Source organism: Hemitrygon akajei, chromosome 3 (genome assembly GCF_048418815.1).
Source record: "Hemitrygon akajei chromosome 3, sHemAka1.3, whole genome shotgun sequence".
In the NCBI taxonomy this organism is placed as follows: Eukaryota; Metazoa; Chordata; class Chondrichthyes; order Myliobatiformes; family Dasyatidae; genus Hemitrygon; species Hemitrygon akajei.
Window position 1 is genome coordinate 178,606,559 of NC_133126.1, and position 22,437 is coordinate 178,628,995.

Below are 22,437 nucleotides of genomic sequence, written 5' to 3' on the forward strand. Positions count from 1 at the left end.
AGAATACAACCTCTGATGAAAGGACAATCCTCTCCTCTCCAGAATTAGCTTCATGAATATCCTTCGGTCTGCGTCTATATATGCTACTATATCATTTTTTAACAGTAAGTAATACTGTGATAATATTCCAGGTGTGGCTTCATCTAACACAAGAAGTGCAACAAAACCTTCCTATTGTTAAACTCCAAACCATTTACAATTAAACCAAAATGCAATTTATCCTCATAGCCACTTGTTTGATGTTTGTGATTTATTCACTAGAACATGTAATGTCTCTATACTTCACTGATTTGCAATCTTTCTTCATTTAGATGATATTTTGTCTTCTGATTCCACCTACTTAAGTGCTTAAGACCATAAGACAGAGGAGCACAATTTGACTATTTGGCCCCTCAAGTCTGCACCACCATTCCATCCTGGCTCAGGTATTATCCCTCTCCACCCCATTCTCTTGCCTTCTCATAACCTTTGACACCATGACTATCAACCTCCACTTTAAGTAGTCAATGACGTAGTGATGAATTCCACAGATTCACTATCCTCAAGCTAAAGAAATTCCTCTTTATCTATGTTCTAAATGGATGTCCCTATAGTCTGAGACTGTTTTCTACGTTACTAAACTTCCCACTATAGGAAACATCCTCTCCACATCCACTCTATCTAGGCCTTTTAATATTCGATGTTTCAATGAGATCCCCCATCATTCTTCTAAACTCCAGCGAGTATAGCCCCAGAGTCATCAAACGCTCCTCATATGTTAACCCTTTCATTCCTGAATCACTCTCATTAACTTCCTCTGGACCCTGTCCAATGCCAGTGCATCTTTTCTCAGATAAGGAACCTAAAACTGTTCACAATACTCCAAATGCTGTCTGAATACCTTAGCATTACATTCTTGCTGTTATATTCTAGTCCTCTTGAAATAAATGCTAACAATTGCATTTGCCTTCCTTAGGGTATTAAACTATGTCCTTTTAGGAGAAGAGCAATTTATTCCAGCTCTTAAGTTTTCTGTGTGATTGCCACTTCCCAACATATCCACACAGGCAACCAACACATAGCATGCAAATGAAGCACAGGGGTTAAAACAGCCCCTATAACAAATTAATGTTTCCAAGCCAGTTCGATTCGTGTAGCCTGAAACCCACTGATTTATATTGTGTATTCCTTAACCATCACTTGGGTCTTTGCCTCCATCTGTCTCTGTCCCTGCCTCTTTGTCTGTCCCTGTCTCTGTGTCTGTCTCCAGAGTATTACTATGAAACAGAAGGCTGCATTTCAATTTAATTGTACCTTTACAAAACTTTCTCAGACAGAGAAAGAAATCACCCTTTTTAATCAGTTGAATTAAGGTGCTGATGGTAACAACTGATTGCTGATTAATGAGGTAAATGGCATCAATAAGAGAAAAATATTATGCATTTAAACTCTATCTTAAATATTATACCCCTTCCAAAATATGCAACAAATGTAACCTAGCACACTTCCGAAAGTTCTCTTACCTTGTAGACTAAGATCATCCAAGAAGTCCTGGTAAGAGTTCTTTTTTTCACCAGGATTCACATTTCGAAATTCTCTTCGAAGTGAAATTTTCCACCACCTCCAGGTTACCTGTGTTTAGATGCAATTGCAGGCCATAACAAGTGATCTGCATATTAACATTTATTTGCATGTACTTCCATAATCTTAAAATCTGTGATGAGATTTACATTAAAACAATTAATAAACAAATTTTAACCATTATGAATCTGTAATGAAATATACAAACATTTGTACTTTGGTAAAGAAATGAAGTTGTGTAGTGTGATACTTTTAAAGCTATCTCTCTGTGAAAATAATAAAATAGCTTATTTGTCAAGACAAGAATACTACAGAAATTAATTTGGGTCCATTCATCACAAGGTTATATTTGTATTTGCAGTTTTTTAAAAAACTGATGTTTACAGTTACTGTTCTAAAGATTTGCTAAGTATGCCCACAGAAAAATAAGGGCTGCATGTGATGACGCATACGTATTCTGTCAGTAAATTTTATTTTGAACTTTGAACTTTGAAGTTGAACGTGTGCTGAATATGCAATATTTATGTCAATGACACAGAGGAAGACCTAAATTCCTATTCAATATTCTTCCATTTATTGCCAATTCCCTTCTCTTGCTGCACCTCCCCAAATTCCTTACATTTTTGTGATACTAATTCTATCTGCTACATTTCTACTCAACAGATCAAATGATTTATATAAGTTTCCTGAAATATAATGACTCACTTTTACTGTCAACCACACAATCATTTTTCTATCATCTGCAAACTCTTTTTAAATCAAACCCCATTCTTGGGTCTGAATCATAAATCAACACTATAAAAAGCAGGAGAACAAAGATAAAGAGCTGTTATCCTTCTGGTAACAATCTTACAGTCACAAATATACCCAAATACCCATCAGTTATTACCCTTTCAAATATCCATGTAAATGACATCAAATGAACAGCCAAGGAACCTCATCTCCTGAAAATAACTCTATCAAGTCCATCAAATATGAAAAAGCCCTGCTCAAAAGGTACCTTTCAAAATGGTGTCATAAAACTGTTTTGATAAAATTTATTGACCATGTTGGCTGACAATTAAGAGAGTCTTGACCTTTTCTGAACTATCCTTAGAGTCTACACGAGTGAATCTGCAGATGCCGGAAATAAATAAAAACACAAAATGCTGGCAGAAGTCAGCAGGCCAGACAGCATCTATGGGAGGAGGTAATGACGACGTTTCGGGCCGAAGGGAACCCTTTCTGATGAAGGGTTTCGGCCCGAAACGTCGTCACTACCTCCTCCCATAGATGCTGTCTGGCCTGCTGACTTCTGCCAGCATTTTGTGTTTTTATCCTTAGAGTCTGATTTCTTTGTTCCATAAACAGGCCATATAGGATGATGCTGAAATTCATAAATGATAGTATGGATTTTATTAAGTATTAACTTGCATGGTATTATACTGTTGGTGAATCATAACCTAAAAAGTGATGGAGTGCAACCACTGCTGGTTGATGATTGTCATGGAATCTAACGCAGGTGCCAAATGGAAATTAATTATTTCTTGACTGTTGGGGAATTCCATACAGAATGATATAACTATCAGCTGAGAAAGGGAAAGTTTAAAGGAGACTTGTATGGCAAGTTTTGTTTTACACATGGGAGTGGTAGTTGCTTGGAAATACTGCAAAGGAGAGAGGTAGAAGCAGATAAAATAACATTCAAGAGGCACTTAGACAGGTATGGTACAGACTTGCAGACTGGTCTTGCATTGAGTTTCATTTGGACAATTGTGTTAATAAGCATCCTCCAAAGCTTGCAATAATGAAGTAGCACAAATCTAGCTCTGCATTGCACCAGGCATTTGGCAAAAATCCTTCATTTCCTTGATGGACTCAATTATATGAAGGTACTACAACTTAATAATTCCCAGTACCTATGGCTGAGATTCTAAGCAGAGTTGCAAAATTAAAAGTGAAGTCAAATTTATCTGGCATCATTTCTTTCCTTTCTTTAAAAAATGAAAAGAAAAGGCATAGAGTTTTTAGCAAGTCAAAGGATTTCTTGCTTATTCTAAATAAGTAAATCTTGCTCACTTCAGAACATTTTTAATAGAAGGAATTACAAATAGTGTTTATCATGCAATTCACAGAGGGCTCGCTATTAAATCCAGTTTTGCATGATTATTTAATTTTTCAGATATTCTTTTGTCTATAAAATACTGCTTTAATTTTTGCTCAGATATTGTAATGGAGACAAAACATGGAATTCCTCCATTGTGTCAAATTCAAATCCAGCAATTCCAAGACACCAGGGGCATCTTCAGCAGAATTACATTCTAAAACAGTTTGTAACCTTCAATAGCCTTCATTCTACTCTTAGTTGCAACAATCTTCAAATCAAGTCAAGTCACTTTTATTGTCATTTCGACCATAACTGCTGGTACAGTGCATAGTAAAAATGAGACAACGTTTTTCAGGACCATGGTGTTACATGACACAGTACAAAAACTAGACTGAACTATGCAAAAAAAACAACACAAAGAAAGCTACACTAGACTACAGACCTACACAGGACTGCATAAAGTGCACAAAAACAGTGTAGGCATTATAATAAATAATAAACAGGACAATAGGGCAAGGTGTCAGTCCAGGCTCTGGGTATTGAGGAGTCTGATAGCTTGGGGGAAGAAACTGTTACATAGTCTGGTTGTGAGAGCCTGAATGCTTTGGAGCCTTTTCCCAGATGGCAGGAGGGAGAAGAGATTATATGAGGGGTGCATGGGGTCCTTCATAATGCTGTTTCCTTTGCGGATGCAGCGTGTAGTGTAAATATCCGTGATGGCGGGAAGAGAGACCCCGATGATCTTCTCAGCTGACCTCACTATCCGCTATAGGGTCTTGCGATCTGAGATGGTGCAATTTCCAAACCAGGCAGTGATGCAGCTGCTCAGGATGCTCTCAATACAATGGGGGGTGGGAGATGGACTTTCCTCAGCCTTCGCAAAAAGTAGAGATGCTGCTGGGCTTTCTTTGCTATGGAGCTGGTGTTGAGGGACAAGGTGAGATTCTCCATCAGGTGAACACCAAAAAATTTGGTGGTCTTTACGATCTCTACCGAGGAGCCGTCGATGTTCAGCGGGGAGTGGTTGCTCCCTGCCCTCCTGAAGTCAACAACAGGTTGTTGGCTCTGCACCAGTCTGTTAGCTGCTGCACCTCCTCTCTGTAAGCTGACTTGTCATTCTTGCTGATGAGACCCACCATGGTCGTGTCATTGGCGAACTTCATGATATGGTTCGAGCTGTGTGTTGCAGCATAGTCGTGGGTCAGCAGAGTGAACAGCAGTGGACTGAGCACGCAACCCTGGGGAGCCCCCGTGCTCAGTGTGATGGTGTTGGAGATGCTGCTCCCAATCCGGACTGACTGAGGTCTCCCAGTCAGGAAGTCTGGGATCCAGTTGCAGAGGGAAGTGTTTAGGTCCAGTAGGCTCAGCTTTCCAATCAGTTTCTGAGGGATGATTGTGTTGAATGCTGAACTGAAGTCTATGAACAGCATCCGAATGTATGTGTCTTTTTTGTCCAGGTGGGTTAGGGCCAGGTGGAGGGTGGTGGCAATGGCATCATCTGTTGAGCGGTTGGGACAGTATTCAAACTGCAGGGGGTCCAGTGAGGGGAGCAGCAGTGTCTTGATATGCCTCATGATGAGCCTCTCGAAACACTTCATGATGATGGATGTAAGTGTAACGGGACGGTAGTCATTTAGGCAGGACACTGAAGACTTCTTTGGCACGGGGACGTGGTGGTGGCCTTGAAGCACGTTGGAATGGTGGCACTGCTCAGGGAGATGTTGAAGATGTCAGTGAGAACATCTGCTAGCTGGTCTGCACATCCTCTGAGCACTCTACCAGGGACGTTGTCTGGTCCAGCAGCCTTCCGTGGGTTGACCCTGCATAGGGTTCTTCTCACGTTGGCCACAGTGAGACACAGCATCTGGTCATTTGTAAGAGGGGTGGACTTGCCGCCACATAATTTTCCGCCTCAAACTGGGCGTAGAAGTTATTCAGCGCATCTGGGAGGGAGGCATCACCTGCACAGTCAGGTGATGTTGTCTTGTAATTGGTGATGTCCCGGATGCCCGTCCACATGCGCCGCATGTCGCCATTGTCCTGGAAGTAACTGTGGATTAGCTGGGCATGTGCATGCTTTGCCCCTCTGAGGCTCGGGACAGTTTGGCCCTTGCTGTTGTTAGAGCTGCCTTGTTGCCTGCTCTGAAGGCGGAGTCGCGGGACCTCAGCAGCGCACGCACCTCTGCGGTCATCCATGGCTTCTGGTTAGCGTGTATAGCGATGGTTTTGGACAGAGTAACATCATCAATGCACTTGCTGATGTAGCTGGTCACTGATGCTGTGTACTCCTCTAAGTTGGTAGAGTCGCCATCGGTTGCAGCCTCCCTGAACATTGCCAGTCAGCGTGCTCAAAGCAGTCTTGAAGAGCAGAGATGGCTCCTGCTGGCCAGGTTTTCACCTGCTTCTGAACTAGTCTGGAGCGCCTGACGAGTGGTCTGTATGCTGGGATTAGCATAACAAAGATGTGGTCTGAGTAACCGAGGTGGGGCAGGGCTCTGTCCGGTACACGTTGGGGATGTTTGTGTAAACCAGGTCCAACACGTTCTCCCCTCTCGTTGCAAAGTCCACATACTGATGGAATTTGGGGAGCACTGACTTAAGGTTTGCGTGGTTAAAATCACCAGCGACAATAAACAGATCATCAGGGTGCATGTTCTACAGTTCACTAATAGCCCCGTACAGTTCACAGAGCGCCTTCTTAGCATTAGCACTGGGGGGAATGTACACACTGAATATAAGGACAGAGGTAAATTCCCATGGCAAATAAAATGGTCTGCATCTAACAGCCACAAACTCGACTAGCAATGAGCAATGTCTGGAAACCAGCACAGAGTTCTTACACCATTCCGTGTTGATGTAAATACACACACCACCACCGTGAGCAACATCTCAGTAGTAGTATGAAGTGTGCTCAAAAATTAGTTGATAACCTGTTAGATCTACAACATAATAATACTGTGCTGCTAAATAGTAATACAGAGGATTCCAGTTAATTGAGCCATTGGTTAATCAGGGCAACTATTTATTTGGGACAACTGTTTAAGCACAAAAAAAAATTCGAGAAAATAGCATGATTCCCTTCTTTATTTGGGACACTATACCAGTTCATTGGGCAGGAGACTTTTGCCAAACAGGTCCTAACTAGCATCACTCGCGCGAACTTGCATGGCCATTGGACACTATGCCTTGCTCTGAGTGAAGTTTTTTAAATAGCATCAGTTTTAAATAGTATGCTTGTGTTCAAAAAGCAGAGATTTTTGTCATTGATAGTTGGCGAGAAATATTCAGTAAGAAAATTTAGGTATGGAAAATGCCAGAAATGGCCGAGCTAGAAAATAAAATGATTTTACTACTTCAAGTTAGGAACTATGAAAAATTTGAAGGTATCGACAATCATCTTGAATGTTACAATGAAAATGAAGATTTGGAAGATGCAATTGTCAATAGCATTATATGTAGGCATTCCATTATCTGCATTCAGTGTCTGCACTGATTTTGTTCTTTGCATAGACTGGATGAATTCCTCTGTTGATAATCATTAAGAACTAATATGCAATTTGGTAGTACTGTAGGACTATTGATAGTGTTCTAATTTGTTCTGTATTTCATTTAAATACATAATTTATAACTCAGTTTGTCTTTTTAAATACATTTTTAACTTTCTCCATGAAACTTTGGCTAATTGGGACAGCCACTAAATTGGGCCAAAATGGGTCTTGATGTGCCCAAATAACCAGAATCCATTGTAATATTTAAGTACGCCAAAGTGATTGTATATCCAACAAATTCAATCATTAGCACTGTGATTCTGTCATTTCCAGTTGTGAATGATATTGGAACTTATGCTGTCCAACTAGTAGAGTATTTCCAGTTAGCAGTTTCTTTGGAGAGGGAAAACAGAACCAACATTTGAGAACTGATGGAGTTTATCCATGTTTCTCTCTCTACGGATCCTGCCTGGCTTGTTCAATGTTTCTGGAATTTCCTGTTTTTGTTTCAGATTTCCACAATACATATTTCTTTACTTGAACTAACTGGAAAAGGCTAAATCAGGGCCTTTCCATCCTCAATGACAACAGTGTCTGACATTATTATTAGAGGAGCAACAGGTCAATGGCAGATGTCATCTCTCTGGCACTACATTCCTCCTTAGAACACCTGGAGAATAAAGACACATATGTAAGGATCCTTTACATCGACTACAGCTTTGCCTTTAATACCATCATTCCAAATAAGCTGATTCCTAAGCTCCGGAACCTGGGTCTTAGCACTCAGATCTGCAGCTGGATCTTCAACTTCCTCACAGACAGGACCTAGGCTGTAAAGATAGGGGACAAACTTTCCTCTACAATCACTCCGAGCACCGGTGCCCCACAAGGCTGTGTACTCAGCCCCCTGCTGTACTCACTGTACACCCATGATTGTGTAGCCAAGTTTCCATCAAACTCAATATATAAGTTTGCTGATGACACAAAAACTGTAGGCCGCATCTTGGGTAATGATGAGTCTGAGTACAGAGAGAAATTAAGAACCTGGTGGCATGGTGCAAAGACAATAACCTATCCCTCAACATCAGCAAGACGAAGGAATTGGTTGTTGACTTCAGAAGGCGTAGCGGACCGCACGACCCCATCTACATCGGTGGTGCGCAGGTGGAACAGGTCAAAAGCTTTAAGTTCCTCGGGGTGAATATCACAAATGACCTGACTTGCTCTAACCAAGCAGAGTCCACTGCCAAGAAGGCCCACCAGCGCCTTTACTTCCTGAGAAAGCTGAAGAAATTTGGCCTGTCGCCTAAAACCTTCACTAATTTTTTATAGGTGTACCGTAGAAAGCATTCTTCTAGAGTGCATCACAACCTGGTATGGAAGTTGTCCTGTCCAAGACCGGAAAAAGCTGCAGAAGATCATGAACCTAGCACAGCACATCACACAAACCAATCTTCCATCCTTGGATTCACTTTACACCACACGCTGTTGGAGCAGTGCTGCCAGGATAATCAAGGATAAGTCCCACCCAGCCAACACACTTTTTGTCCCACTTCCCTCCGGAAGAAGGTTCAGGAGCATGAAGATACATACCGCCAGATTTGGGAACAGCTTCTTTCCATCTGTGATAAGACTGCTGAACAGATCCTGACCCAGATCTGGGCCGTACCATCCAAATATCCGGACCTGACTTGCACTATCTTACTTTCCCTTTTCTATTTTCTAATTATGATTTAAACTTTTATTATATTTACTTCGATTTGTACTTCAGGGAGCGCGAAGGCAGAAACAAATATCACTGTGATGATTGTACGCTCTGTACAATTGTCATCAACTGTTTGGTGACAATAAAGTATTTGTATTTGTATTGAAAAAGGCAATCTGAAGCACTTGCAATATAATCTTTAGCTCAAATACTTCATGCTCTTCCCCAAGATCCCAACCAGCACAGTAGTCAGTGTTCAGCCAATTTGATTTACTTCATGAGATGTCAAAACAAACCTGAGAGATCTGCATACTGCAAAGGCTATGACCCTGACAAAATCTCAACTGCTGTACTATGCTCTAGTTGATCTGTAACTCTAGCCAAGCTGCTCTAAAAAAGTTACAACACTGGTATGTAGCCAACTACTTGGAAATTCTAAATTTTATCATTAAGTCCATATATGAACAGATGGACTTAAATCCTTGAAGTAAAAGTGACTGTTTTAACATCAAGGCAGCATTTAATCTAAAATTCCATTAAGAAGTGTTGACTCCCATTGGCTTCAGTGATCCCATGGAGAAAGTTCTCTGCTGGTGATGGTTCAGATTCTAAATTGGTGAAAGGCCAATTTTGATGGTATGAGAAAGGATCTAGCAAGTGTGGATTGGGACAGGCTATTTTCTGGCAAAAAATGTACTTGGTAAGTGGGAAGCCTTCAAAAGTGAAATTTTGAGAGTACCAAGCTTGTATATGCCTGTCAGAATAAAAGGTAACGATAACAAGATAACAATATCCTTTGAAAACCAACGTTCCCTACATCTGTTATCTGTTATGGTTTTCAAGAAAATAAAAGGAGCTGCATAGCAGTATAGCCAGGGAGGAACAAATACATAGTGTGTAAAAATTGCAAGAGAACACTTAAGACAGAAATCAGTAGGTTTAAAAGGCATGTGGGTGCCCTAGCAGACAAGTTGAAGGAGAATCCTATGGGATTTTACAGATATATTAGGAGAAAAAAGATTGCAAGGGACAAAACTGAGTCATCTCTATGCATGGAGCCTTAAGAGATGGGGGAGATCTTAAATCATTCATATTTATTCAGGAGGGTCTATAGAAATTAAGTACAGTAGCACTGAGGCCATGGATACTCTACAGATTCCAGAGAAGGTGTTTGCTGTCTTGAAGTAAATTAATGTAGATAAATCCTCAGGGCCTGACAAGGCGTTGCCTCAAACCATGTGGGAGTTAAGTGAAGAAATTGGAGGGATATTAAATAGCAGAGATATTTAAATAATTCTTAGTGATAGGTGAGGTACTGGAAGATTGGAGAATAGCTAATGATGTTCTGCTGTTTAAGAAAAGTTCTGAAAATAAACCAAGAAATCACAGGTTAGTGAGCCTAGCATGGGAAGGTTACTGTAAGGTATTCTACAGGACTGGATTTATGAATATTTGAATAGGCAGGCCTCTGATTAGGGATGGTCAGCATGGTTTTGTGCATGGTAGGACATCATGTTTAACCAATCTAGTGCTGGAGTTTTTCAAGGAAGTTACCAGGAAAGTTGAAGGCAAGGTGGTGGATGTTGTATATGTAAACTTTAGTAAGGCATGACTAGCTCCTGTGTGGGAGGTTGGTCAGGAAGGTTTAGTCACTTGTCATCCAAGATGAGATTATAAATTGGATTAGACATTGGCTTTGTGGGAGAAGCCAGAGAATGGTAGTAGATGGTTGCCTCTCTGACTGGTGGCCTATGACTTGCAGAGTGCTGCAGGGATTGGTGCTGGGTCCATTATTGTTTGTCATCTATATCAATGGTCTGGATGATAATATGGATAACTAGATCAGCAAATTTGAGCATGACACCAAGGTTGGGGATGTGGTGGACGGCAAGGAAGACTATCAGAGCTTGCAACAGGATCAGGACCAACTGGAAAAATGGGCTGAAAAATAGTAGATGTAATTTAATGCAGAGAAGTGTGAGGTGTTGCAATTTGGTAGGAGCAACAATGGTAGGTCTTACACAATGAATGGTAGGGCACTGAGAAGTGTGGTAGGACAAAAGGATCTGGGAAACAGGTCCATAGTTCATTGAAAGTGGTGGCACAAGTAGATAGAAGAAAGCTTTTGGCATATTGACCAAGGAGATGGGATGTTATGTTGAAGTTGTATAAGACATTGGTGAGGCCTAATTTGGAGTATTGTGCAACACACACAAAATGCTGGTGGAATGCAGCAGGCCAGGCAGCATCTATAGGGAGAGGCACAGTCGACGTTTTGGGCCGAGACCCTTCGTCAGGACTAACTGAAAGGAAAGATAGTAAGAGATTTGAAAGTAGGAGGGAGAGGGGGAAATGCGAAATGATAGAAGACCGGAGGGGGCGGGGTGAAGCTGAGAGCTGGAAAGGTGATTGGCAAAAGGGATACACAGCTGGAGAAGGGAAAGGATCATGGGATGGGAGGCCTAGGGAGAAAGAAAGGGGGAGGGGAGCACCAGAGAGAGATGGAGAACAGGCAGAGTGATGGGCAGAGATAGAAAGAAAAAAAAGGAGGGGGGAAAAAACCAAAATATATCAGGGATGGGGTAAGAAGGGGAGGAGGGGCATTAACGGAAGTTAGAGAAGTCGATGTTCATGCCATCAGGTTGGAGGCTACCCAGCCGGTATACAAGTTGTTGTTCCTCCAACCTGAGTGTGGCTTCATCTTGACAGTAGAGGAGACCATGGATAGACATATCAAAATGGGAATGGGACATGGAATTAAAATGCGTGGCCACTGGGAGATCCTGCTTTCTCTGGCGGACAGAGCATAGGTGTTCAGTGAAACGGTCTCCCAGTCTGTGTCGGGTCTCACCAATTTATAAAAGGCCACACCGGGAGCACCGGATGCAGTATACCACACCAGCCGACTCACAGGCGAAGTGTCGCCTCACCTGGAAGGACTGTCTGGGGTCCTGAATGGTGGTGAGGGAGGAAGTGTAAGGGCAGGTATAGCTTGCAAGCGGAACAAGTGCTACAAGTGGTGCATGCAACATCCATTTCAACAATTAAGTTAAGTTTGGAAAAGTACATGGATTGTAGTGGAATAGATGGCTAAGGTCTGGTTTGGTATGAAACAGATGGGTCAAAGGGCCTGTTTCTGTGTTGTACTTTTCCATGACTATGACTCTATACTAAATGAGTCAGTTACTGTACTTCCTGTAATAAACATGGCATATGCCAGGACCATGTTGTACTATTCTTCACCTGCAGGCTGAGTGTAGTATTAACAACATCTGAGAAATACAATGCAAGCTAAAAAACTTCCTGCTTGATTCCCATTTAGGATCCTGGCAGATATATTTACAATGTCCTTAGCTGTGGGTGAGGCACTAGAAGACTGAAGGATAGCTAATGTTATTCAGTTGTTCACTCTAAGAATAAGCTGGGAAATTAAGGCAGGTAAACCTGATGATAGTCAAAGGGAAAATTATTGGAAGGTATTCTAAGGCTAGACAGGGCCTGATTAGAGATAGCTAAATTGACTTTGTGCATGTTAGATCATGCCTAACCAATCTTGGAGTTTGTCCAGGAGGTTACTAAGAAAGTTGATGAAGGAAAGGCAGTGGACTTTCCACGTGGAATTCAGCAAGCCCTTTGACAAAGTCCCAAATGGGAGGCTGGGCAAGAAGTTTAATCACTAGGCATTCAGGATGAAGTAGTCAATTGGATTCAACTTTGGTTTATTGGGAGAAGCCAGAGTGGTAGCAAATGGTTGTCTCTTTGAAAGGAGGTCTGTAACAAATGGTGTGCTTCAGGAATTTATGGTGTGCTGGTTCTGTGTTGTTTATCATGTATATTAATGATGTGGCAAACTTGATCAGCAAATTTTCAGAAGACACCAAGAATGGGGGCATAGCAGACAGTGAGGAAAGCTACCACATCTTACAGCATGATCTGAACAAGCAAGGAAAATAGGCTGACAATTGAAAAAGTGGATTTTAATGCAGCCAAAGTGTGATACAGTATGTTGCACTTTGTAAGAATTATCCAGGGATTAAGACAAACACGGTGAATAACAGGGCTCCAAGAAGTATAACAGAACAAAGAGACCTAGGAATACAGATCCATAATTCCTCGAAAGTAGCATCACAGATAGATAGGGCCATAAGGAGAACTTCTGGCACTTCATAAATCAGAGTATTGGAGTTGGGATGAAGTTGTATAAGATGCGGGTGATATCAAATAGGGAGTATTGTGTGCAGATCTGGTCAGTAACTTTCAGGGAAGATTTCAATAAGCTTGAAAGAGTGCGGAGAAAATTTACACTGATGTGGCTGGGAGCTGAGGACCTGAGTTATAGGGAAAGGTTGAATAGGTTAGGATTTACTGGAACACAGGAGAATGATGGGAGATCTTACAGAAGTATACAAAATTATTTACCCTCAGGCTGGATGAGATTAGAACTGGAGACCAATGGTTTATTCGTAGGATGAAAGGAAAAATATGTAAGGAGAATCTGAAGTGGAACATCTTCACTCAGAGGATAGTGTGAATGTGGAACAAACTGTCAGCATAAGTGGTAGATATGGGTTCAGTTTTAACACTTAATTCAAGTTTGGATAAGTGCATGAATGAGAGGGTATGGAGGACTGTGTTTTAGGAATAGGTAGATGAGACTCAGCAAAAGAACAGGTTGGCATGGACCAGATGGACTGAAGGGCTTATTTCTGTGCCGTAGTACTCTAGGACTCTAATCAGTCCCAAGTACTTAGCATTCAAAGGATCAATCTTAATTACCATATATACTTACACTACATTAGGAATTTGCTGTGGTGTGATATGTAACAAAACACAACATTCAACAATAATAAGGAATACATAATTAAATAAAAATAAAGTTATAGGTTAAAGGATGGCTGTGTAATAAAAGGTTAATAAATACATAAATGCCGTTTACAATGTAAACAGCATTATAAAGTGATTTAAAGTGTCTACAGTACAGTGGAATGATTGGGATTATGGAGAGTGGGGTGGGGTCTAATTAGAATGAGAATCAGATTAACTACCTGGATGCAAAACTTTTAAGAAGGCATGATGTTTTTATTTTAATAGCCCATCCTCCACCACCTTCACTGCAGTGAAAATGCAAAGCTCATCTCACTGAGACTTCAAACCTACAGTTTCTAGTGACAAAGATACCTGGAGCATAGAAATGCTAATAGCTGCAGGGTCCTACTCCAAGTTACATACCAATCAAATCTGGAAATATACATTATTATTTCATCATAACTAGATGGGAATCACCAAACATTCTTCTGATTGGCATTAAAGGAATCCTCTTATAAAGGGAGGAGTAGCAGTTCAAAAACAAAACTCACCAATTCCTTTTCAAGCATGTTTAGATATGGGAAATAAATTCTGACCTAAAGAGTAACCCCATATGTCCCTCATAAAAATAGAAGGATAACATCGGATTTTTACAGGGCAAAGTATTTAACAGCTTATTTTGTTTTCAGAAGTCTCAATTCCCAAAACACTAAGAGCAAGTGGCCTTTAAAACATTAGAATCCTACATTAATATTTCCTAATTGGGAATAGAAGCCTAAGGGAGTTTGGACATAAAGGAGTAATAATTTTGGAATGCACAAGAAACAGTTCTGCAGGAAAGTATTTTGTTTACATGTGGGTAGCACCAAGCCACCTTATGCCACAGTAGTGTAGAGGTTAGTGCAATGCTACTTACAGCTCAGAACACTGGAGTTCAATTCTGGCAATCTCTGTAAGGAAGTTTATACGTTCTTCCCATGTGCGTGTGGGTTTCTTCTGGGTTCTCCAGTTTCCTCCCATGGTCCAAAAACGAACTGATTAGTAAGTTCATTGGTTATTGTAAATTGCCCTGTGATTAGGCTAGGGCTTAAATTGGTTGGTTGTATCTCTATATTTTAAAAAAATCTTTAAAACAGATAATGCTCATATATTCAACATTTCTTACATCAAAACAACTCATTTACATTAAAATTGAGGTGCTCTGGGCACTCAGTAGTACTGTGGGGGTGTTCTTGGGGTGCTGGAGTACGACAAAAGGCACAGAAGCATTTTGGGTTTATTGAGAAGACACTAAAAGAAGGGTGTTGAAATTGTTTTCTGAATGCAGTGAGAATTAATGGGTTAGCAATGAGAAAGAAATGAACAAAGATTCTTCAAGCTTAAACAAAATTAAGTTCTGTCACCATATATTAAAATCCTAGAACAAATAATTAGTTATTATGTCACAGCACTTCACTTTTACAGTCAGCCCTCCTTATCCGCGGGGTATTGGTTCCGGGACCCCCCCCCCCCCCCATGGATACCAAAAAATGCAGATGCTCAAGTCCTATATTCAACCTCGCTCAATGCGGTGGTCTTTAGGACCTGGTGCAGCTCCGAATCTGCAGGGTTTCTGTTCACGAAAATAATCACGATCACAATTGAAAATAAAGTGGGAGTAATAAAGCGATTGGAAAGAGGTGAAACGCCTTCGGTCATTGGAAAAGCGTTAGACTACAGTCAGTCAACGATCGGAACAATTTTTATGGAGCATTTGAAAGGCCCTGCCCCGATGAAAGCTACAATGATTACTAAGCAACGCAGTGGTTTAATTATTGAAATACATATGTTTCTTAAGTGTTTTATATGCATAGAAAGGTAAAATATATACTATACACTAAGACAAACGTTTTATTGAGGCTACATAATACTGGATGTACCTATTCTGACTTCAAATCCGACTTAAAGATGGACTCAGGAATGGAACTTGTTCATAACCCGGGGACTGCCTGTACTTTTAAATCATCTCTAGATTACTTATAACACCTAATACAATGTAAATACTATGTAAATAGTTGTTATACTATATATGTATAAGGATCATGTAAGCTTGATATTTCAGAATTTCCTCGTCTCTTCCCCCTTAGTCTTGCCAAAACTCATTGAACTCATTTATTCATCCTGACAGCCTGTGCATTTGTACTCCCTTTCAACCCATCCCATCTACTCTCTTTCTGCTCTCATCAAGTATATATTTATTGCTTTCTTTTCCTGCTGCCATGTCATGCAAATACTAGTGTCATGTCACACTTGTTGTAAGTGAGGAAACAGATTTGATAGGTCTCAAGGACAAGGATTCTGCACACGCAGCCTTGGTAGTAAAGGATTTTACTTACAGAAGGCAAACGTGGGAAAATGTCAGCAGAAGCAACACGCACACGTGCACAATTTACAGCAGTTGGATCGGCAATAAAACACACGCGGACAATTACTAACAAACGTGGGAAAATCGCACGGGAACAAAGCACACACACACACACACACACAACCAAGGGAAAAGTCAATACTATACCTGCCTCCCCTATGCAGGCACAGCTCTTATGCTACTAGGGACAATTATCAATGTTCCCAACCCTATTCAATGCACAACTCACCAACAGTTTCTCCAGTGCCGCTACGGTTCTTGGCCTGGAGTGAAGCAGGGTGGTGCATTAATGGTTGAGGAGGGGTCAAACCTATATTGGCTGGTGGCATGCCTTCCAACCAGCTAATGGGCAGTGCTGTCACATGACAGTCATGACCCTTCCAATACAACACCATACATGAAATAGCATGTTTTTGTCCATACTTTTGCATCTATTGTACACCAATCACTGGAAAAACACTCATCAGTGGACTTATATGAACAGTATCTGCATCACCTCACAGTTATCATGTTTACTACACTTTCAGTACTCCCCTCTCAGTACCAAAGATGCTGCTGCACTACAAATCCTTTCCTAGCAACCATTTGAAATTTGAAAGATCCAAAATTGAGACTACTTTTAAGTTACTTTGCACTGTGGCCATCCTCCCAAATGCTCTGAAATCTGACAAACACTTTTCTGACTTTCAGAAATCTGGCATTATTTCCATGCTTCCTTATCACATAACTTTTTTTTGATAGAAATTAAATAATTCCGATTTGGATACATGGGATTAAAATTTGCTGACATTGCCACTTTTTAAAATGGTATAAACAATTTGGAGGATAACAACAGAATGCACGTGGAAATACACTCATTGGCCACTTTAATAGGTATACCTTCTTGTTAATATAAGACCCAATAAGCCCATCGTGTGGCAGCAAATGAATGCATAAAAGCATACAGACATGGTCAACAAGTTCACACCAAACATCAGAATGGGTAAAAATGTAATCTAAGTGACTTTGACCTTGTTGATGTCAGACGGGGTGGTTTGAGTATTTCAGAAACTGTTGATCTTCTGGGGTTTTACAGAGAATGGTGTGAAAAATAAAAAATATCCAGTGAGCAGTAGTTCTGTAGGTGAAAATGCCTGGTTAATGAGAGATGTTAGAGGAAAATGTTCAAGCTGACAGTAACTTGAATAACCACACTTTACAACAGCGGTGTGAACGCACAGCACGTCAAGCTTTGAAGTGGATAGGCTACAGCAGCAAAAGGTTATTAACATACACTGAGTAGGGCAACCAGATCAGGCACACAAGTGGCAGAAACAGCAATTTCCTAATCAATAAATCTGCTTTAAAAAAATGGATTCCTAAGAAGCTGAGGAATGTCAAGTCAAATCATGCCTTTGAAAGAGAACTCTGTAGATTCTGGAAGTGGCTGGAATTACAAGGAAAGACCAGGATGAAATAAGATTCCTCAAGTGTAAACAGTATGAAATTCATGCACCAAATGTCCACCTCCTGTGCTACAACACCGTGATTCTAAACATTTGTATGTCACAGTTGGTATTTAATTTTCTTTAACGATTAGCAAAGATTCACAATTGAAAAGCCCTCAGGACATGGAAGAAACTAAAAAATTATGAAATAGGGATGCAGGAAGTAGAAGATAGTTACTAGCAGATTGTATCACAAAGGAATATGTCATGAACCAAAAACTGCTTAAAATCAGCATGTTGAGCAGAACTAACTGTCAGAAACATTTGTTACATGCAATATAGTGAAATGAAGAAGGAATAAGCACTGGACCATTCTTAGTAAACTCCTAGTGAAACTTCAAGATAGCAAGGTTGTATAAAAACAAACTGAGCTGTGAGCAAAATCAATCAAAGTATTCCAAATAATTTTTGAAATTTCTTCCAATCATTCTCTTGCTTTCTTCAGTACACTAAAGGCTTATAATAAACATAAGATTTGAAACATAATGTAGAAGACATGCTTATAATGAAACAATGTGCTGTGAAAATGGACCCATGGAATTTGATGAACCAACCTAATTCAGTGCATCATAGGTAGGCCATTAAATTTGTGCCACATGCAGAATTCAATGTTTTTTTCAACTTTGCAGTCATCACCACACTGCTCATGTTATATCAGGAGCTGATGCTACTTAAAAGTAGCCTACATCTCTGGAAGGAAGTCATGCTAATTGAAGATGCCTTTGAAGAATTTTTACTTTCTTTAATTCTATTAATTATAATTCAACTCTTGTCCTTTATTCATTCCAGCTACTAATAAAATGCAGATATCCTGGTCAGATAAGAAAACAGAACAAGTCAGTTATTATGGAGAGAGATCATTACTCGATTGCAGTTACCCACTTAAAGTTTAGCGTTATAAGTACTTTAGAGGGCAGGGTAGTGGAAGATCTTCTTGTGGTAACAAGTTGACATTTCAAGATAAGGATTTTCATTAAAACTGGAAAGAATACAGTATATGCCAAATAAGGGTTACCCAGTTTTCTCTACGTCTTCCTCTTTAAAATTTAATAGATTTGTTTTCTCATTTTTCTCAATTAAGGGCTCCTAACCCAAAAGTTTTGACTCTATTTTGCACCCCTATAGGTGTCATTCAGTTTAGTTGGTGCTTTCACCATATTGTACTTTTGTTTCAGGTTTCCAACATCTGCAACTTTTTTTTATTCCAATGAGTCATAAAGGAGCAAACAGACAGTAGAGATCTAATCACAAACAAGAGAAAGTCTGCAGATGCTAGAAATCCGAGCAACACACACAAAATGCTACAGGAACTCAGCAGGCAGTGTTTATGGAAAAGAGTATAGTTCACATTTCTTGCCCAAACCCTTCCGAGTAGAGATGTCCGGTCACAAGAAGGTAGGGTATTAAAGTCGATGTCTCCAGTAGATTCAGATGACAACTTTCAGGTTTCAGGTTACACAAATCATCTGTAGAACAAAAGAGTTCTAACAAAGTGTCTGTTACACGTTCTGCAACTGCTGCCTGGCGTGCTAAGTTTTTTCAGCATTTTCTATTTTCATTTAATAAGCACATACAACCAACTGAAGCCATAAAAAACCTTCCAAAAATCCTACTCTAATCTTAAAATTGGCACATAACATTGGGTGAACATTTCTAATGTGGAATAACTGAGTATCTCAGTAGGCCTATGGAACATATCATGATGCAGCACATAAACACCAATATCATAGCTTCAATTTGAATACACAAACTGTGTATTGTGTATTAAATTGTACCAAGGAAGTTTGAAATGCTATTGTGTTTTTCCACACATCAGTTTTAAAAACAGTTTCCAACCCATCATATCAATGCAGGGTTTTTTTCTTTGAGAGATCAGGATGATTTTTTAAACATAGAAAGCCTACAGCACAATACAGGCCCTTCAGCCCACAAAGCTGTGCTGACAAGGTCCTTACTTTAGAAATTATCTAGGGTTACCCATTGCCCTCTATTTTTCTAAGCTCCATATACCTATCTAGGAGTCTCTTAAAAGACCCTATTGTATCCGCCTCCACCATCACTGGCAACCCATTCCACGGACTCACCACTCCCTGCGTAAAAAAAAAACTTACTCCTGACATCTCCTCTGTACCTACTTCCAAGCACCTTAAAACTGCCCTCCACACGACCAATGCCTCTCACCATTGTTGAGATGCCTCCCCAGTACAGTACAACTGTTCTATTCTGGCAATTCTCATTGGCTAGAAACTGAACTAAGGGCAGAACATTCATTATACACTGCATATCAAGCATGACAACTGTAAGTTTATTTGAAAACACTAAGTACATGTTTTACAGTACTTTTTTCAGCTGTATAAGTTAATAGAGTCATAAGACACATAAGGATATACTTGATGCTAGATTGTACTCTGCTGAGGTTGGACAAACAGGAAAATTCTGAGGAATATCAGACAGACAATCTAAGGTACCATCTGCTTCAAGAGGGTTCAATTATACTGGTGCCCAAGAGAAGTGTGGTAACCTGCCTCAACGACTATTGTCCAGTAGCACTTACAACCACAGTGATGAAGTGTTTTGAGAGGTTAGTGATGAAGTGTTTTGAGAGGTTGGTGATGAAACATATCAACTCCTGCCAATTTGCCTACCAGAGCAACAGATCCACAGCTCATTGGCTCTTCACTCAATCTTGGAATATCTGGACAGCAAAGATGCATACATCAGGATGCTCTTTATCAACATTGGATGCCATCACCCTCTCAAAAATAATCAATAAGCTCCAAGACCTTGGCCTCAATACCTTTTTGTGCAATAGGATCCTCGACTTCCTCACTTGCAGACCCCAGTCACTTCAAATTTGGAAGACCTGATCTGGACCCCGCTGGTAAGTGCAATTATGAAAAAAGCATGGCAGCACCTCTACATCCTCTGCATGACATCTAAAACTTTAACAAATTTCTATAGACCTGTAGTGGAGAGAATATTGAGTGGCTGCATCACAGCCTGATATGGAAACACTAATGACCTTGAATGGAAAATCCTACAGACATTAGTGGATATGACCCAGTTCATCATGAGTAAAGCCCTCTGCACCATTGAGTACATCTACATGAAACGCTGTCGCAGGAAAGCAGCATCCATCATCAGGGACCCCCTACCACCCAAGACATGTTTCTTGTTGCTGCCATCAGGAACAAGGAGCCTTATGACCCACACTACAAGGTTCAGGAATAGTTACTACACGTCAACCATGAGGCTCTTGAACGAGTGGGGATAACCACTCAACTTCAATTGCCCCATCACTGAAATGTTCCCACAATCAATGGACTCACTTGCAAGGACTCTTCATCTCATGTTCTCGATATATATTGCTTATTTATTGTTATCACTTCTTTCTTTTGTATTTGCACAGTTTGGTGTTTTCTGCACAATGGATGAACGCTCAAGTTTGGTGATTTTCATTAATTCTCTTATCCGCAAAGGAAGCAACATTATGAAGGACCCCATTCACCCCCATACAATCTCTTCTCCCTCCTGCCGTCCGGGTAAAGGCTCCGAAGTATTCGGGCTCTCACGACCAGATTATGTAACAGTTTCTTCCCCCAAGCTATCAGACTCCTCAATACCCGAAGCTTGAACTGACACCTTGCCCTATTGTCCTGTTTATTATTTATTGTAATGCCTGCACTGTTTTTGTGCACTTTATGCAGTCCAGTGTAGGTCTGTAGTCTAGTGTAGCTTTCTCTGTGTTGTTTTTTTTAATTACGTAGTTCAGTCTAGTTTTTTGTACTGTGTCATGTAACACCATGGTCCTGAAAAACGTTGTCTCCTTTTTACTATGCACTGTACCAGCAGTTATGGTCGAAATGACAATAAAAGTTGACTTGACTTGACTTATTCTGTATACCTGCAAGAAAATAAATCTCAGGGATGTACATGAGGACGTATATGTACTTTGAACTTTGAATGGGAACGAAATATAGCTGAAAGGTTGACAAGTGTTTGATGAGCAAACTAAGACTGTATATATTGGTACTGTATATACTGGTACTGTATATACTGTATATATTTGTACTAATACAAATGGTAAGTTGTAATTTTCCATCGATGAAAATGGTTTTGAGGCACTGTTGGGCTGTGGTTTCCTGCACTGGTACAATAAGGCCTAACGCAAACTTGAAGAATAGTACTTCATCTTCTGCACTGGGCAAATTGCTGCTGCTCAACTCAATTTTGGTGCAAATTCCTTCTAGTAATTTTATTTTAGTTGGATACATCAAATAAAGTTTATATGGCCATAGCTGGATGCATCAGCAAGGGAGATGAGGGAGATGAGTACAGGGCTACGGTGGGAAACTTTGTCACATGGTGCGAGCAGAATCATCTGCAGCTTAATGTGAAAAAGACTAAGGAGCTGGTGGTGGACCTGAGGAGGGCTAAGGCACCGGTGACCCCTGTTTCCATCCAAGGGGTCAGTGTGGACATAGTGGAGGATTACAAATACCTGGGGATACGAATGGATAATAAACTGGACTGGTCAAAGAACACTGAGGCTGTCTACAAGAAGGGTCAGAGCTGTCTCTATTTCCTGAGGAGACTGAGGTCCTTTAACATCTGTCGGATGATGCTGAGGATGTTCTATGAGTCTGGGGTGGCCAGTGCTATCATGTTTGCTGTTGTGTGCTGGGGCAGCAGGCTGAGGGTAGCAGACACCAACAGAATCAACAAACTCATTCGTAAGGCCAGTGATGTTGTGGGGGTGGAACTGGATTCTCGGACGGTGGTGTCTGAAAAGAGGATGCTGTCCAAGTTGCATGCCATCTTGGACAATGACTCCCATCCACTCCATAATGTACTGGTTAGGCACAGGAGTACATTCAGCCAGAGACTCATTCCACCGAGAT

The 22,437-nt window shown here is 40.6% G+C and overlaps 1 protein-coding gene across 2 annotated transcripts in view; it reads right to left on the reverse strand.

The window, feature by feature from the left end:
* The window catches only part of LOC140725677 (F-box only protein 36-like), a 66,070-nt gene that overhangs the window by 13,749 nt on the left and 29,884 nt on the right, over positions 1 to 22,437 (reverse strand). For both annotated transcript variants that reach the window (XM_073041482.1, XM_073041481.1), the window contains one exon: positions 1,503 to 1,611. In XM_073041482.1, the coding sequence (XP_072897583.1) occupies positions 1,503 to 1,611 (109 nt within the window). The remainder of the gene's footprint in view (positions 1 to 1,502; positions 1,612 to 22,437) is intronic.